Here is a 1,578-nt window from a genome sequence, read left to right as displayed (position 1 = left end):
AATATACAGCCCAAGAAGATAGGAATAATAATTAAGACCAATGACATCCAAGTAGCAAACGCTTAAGAAAAATCGCTAACACAAACCAAACAAATTTTAGAAATCAAACAAACACCAAACGAAACCTCCCCAGACCGCCCTCAGAAATAAATATCGCACCTCTCACCCACATACCGCGGAAGCAAATTCCCATCAGCACCCACAGCCAACTCGCAACTCACGTGCATCTTATGCTCATGCGTATCCCAAGTCTTCACCTTGAACCTTATAATCGACAAGAGCTCCAGCCTCAACTGAGCCTCACCTGTCGACTGGTTCCCGCTAATCTGACTCAGCACTGGCCCATTCCCTTTACCCGCCAGCTGTGCTTCAATATTCGTAGTTTTCTTCGGTTCCTGATAGAACGAATGCATGACCGTCCCTGCATGCAATAACTTGATCAAAATAGTATAATTAACGGCGCTCATGTCGCTTGTAGTCAGATACCAAATACTTTTTGGTTCTTCGGCGTTTCGGTCGCGAATGATGTTGAATGAAGCCGAACCCGTTTGGTTCAATGTGAATGAGTTGAGATAGAACCTGGGTCTATGAGGTCTGAGGCTGAGGTACAAAATGAAGAAGATTAGGCCAACGACAAAGACAAGAGAGAGGAAGAATGAGCAGATGAATCTTGCGAACCGGCTTGTTAGGCTCTCTTGGACCATTTGGGTGTAGCGACGGGTTCGGGTTCCACGGCGATGGGCTCGAGCTGGTTCGGGTTGAGGAGAGAAGTAATGGGTTTCCGTTTCGGATTGAGGAGGGAAGTTGGGTTGAGCAGGGTTGTGACGGGTTCGATCTGGTTGGGGTCGAGGAGGACGCGAGTCGAATATAAAAGACATGGTTGGTTGATTTTGAATTGATAGGTTTGTGGGGTTTTTTCAGGGGTGATGTTTCGGGATTTATATAGAAGTTGGAAGAGGTTTCTTATGTTTGATGCTTTTCTGCTTTTCGTTAGATTAACCCTTTGGTTGACTCCCACAGTCATCTCTCAGCTTTAGGGAAAGGAAAGCCCTAGACAACTCTCAAGAGTTCCAGGCATTCGACTTCTCAGTCGAATATCAAGACCTTGGCTCATTATCAAGGTAAGCCCAATGCACAAGATTTGGTCAAATCCTCTGGTACAACCCAACCATCATGGCTAGATTACAAGATCTTGGTACCTTATCAGGGATAAACCCAAAGCACAATTGCAGAGGCCTCGGCCCCACCGACTCATCAAGCCGACACTCTGGTGTCGACACAAGAGGCGATACTAGCCGGCACGAGAGATCCCGAATCCCAGACAAGGCGACATTCCAACCAGTCAAAACAAGCCGACACTCCTGAGTCGACACGAAAGGCGGTGCCGGTCGACCCTGTTATTAAGGACGACCCTATTTAGGGCAATCGACCGCTCACTGGACATTTCTCAGAAACAACTTAAGGGGCGTTCCCTGCTGTCGACTAAGTTGAGGACTCGACTCCGGTCTCAAGCCTCTCCCCTAGAGCAAATGTCGACATCTCAGTCCACCTCGAAAAAACCTTATCCAGATTTTGGCC

The 1,578-nt window shown here is 47.5% G+C and overlaps 1 protein-coding gene across 1 annotated transcript; it reads right to left on the bottom strand.

Moving 5' to 3' along the window:
• LOC109834749 (NDR1/HIN1-like protein 13) lies at positions 7 to 903 on the bottom strand. The gene has a single exon (XM_020402770.1). The coding sequence runs from the start codon at positions 876 to 878 to the stop codon at positions 141 to 143; it is 738 nt and encodes a 245-aa protein (XP_020258359.1). The 5' UTR covers positions 879 to 903; the 3' UTR covers positions 7 to 140.

This window comes from Asparagus officinalis, chromosome 3 (genome assembly GCF_001876935.1).
Source record: "Asparagus officinalis chromosome 3, Aspof.V1, whole genome shotgun sequence".
In the NCBI taxonomy this organism is placed as follows: Eukaryota; Viridiplantae; Streptophyta; class Magnoliopsida; order Asparagales; family Asparagaceae; genus Asparagus; species Asparagus officinalis.
Note: the sequence above shows the minus strand (reverse complement) of the source record. Positions and strands in the feature narration are given on the sequence as shown.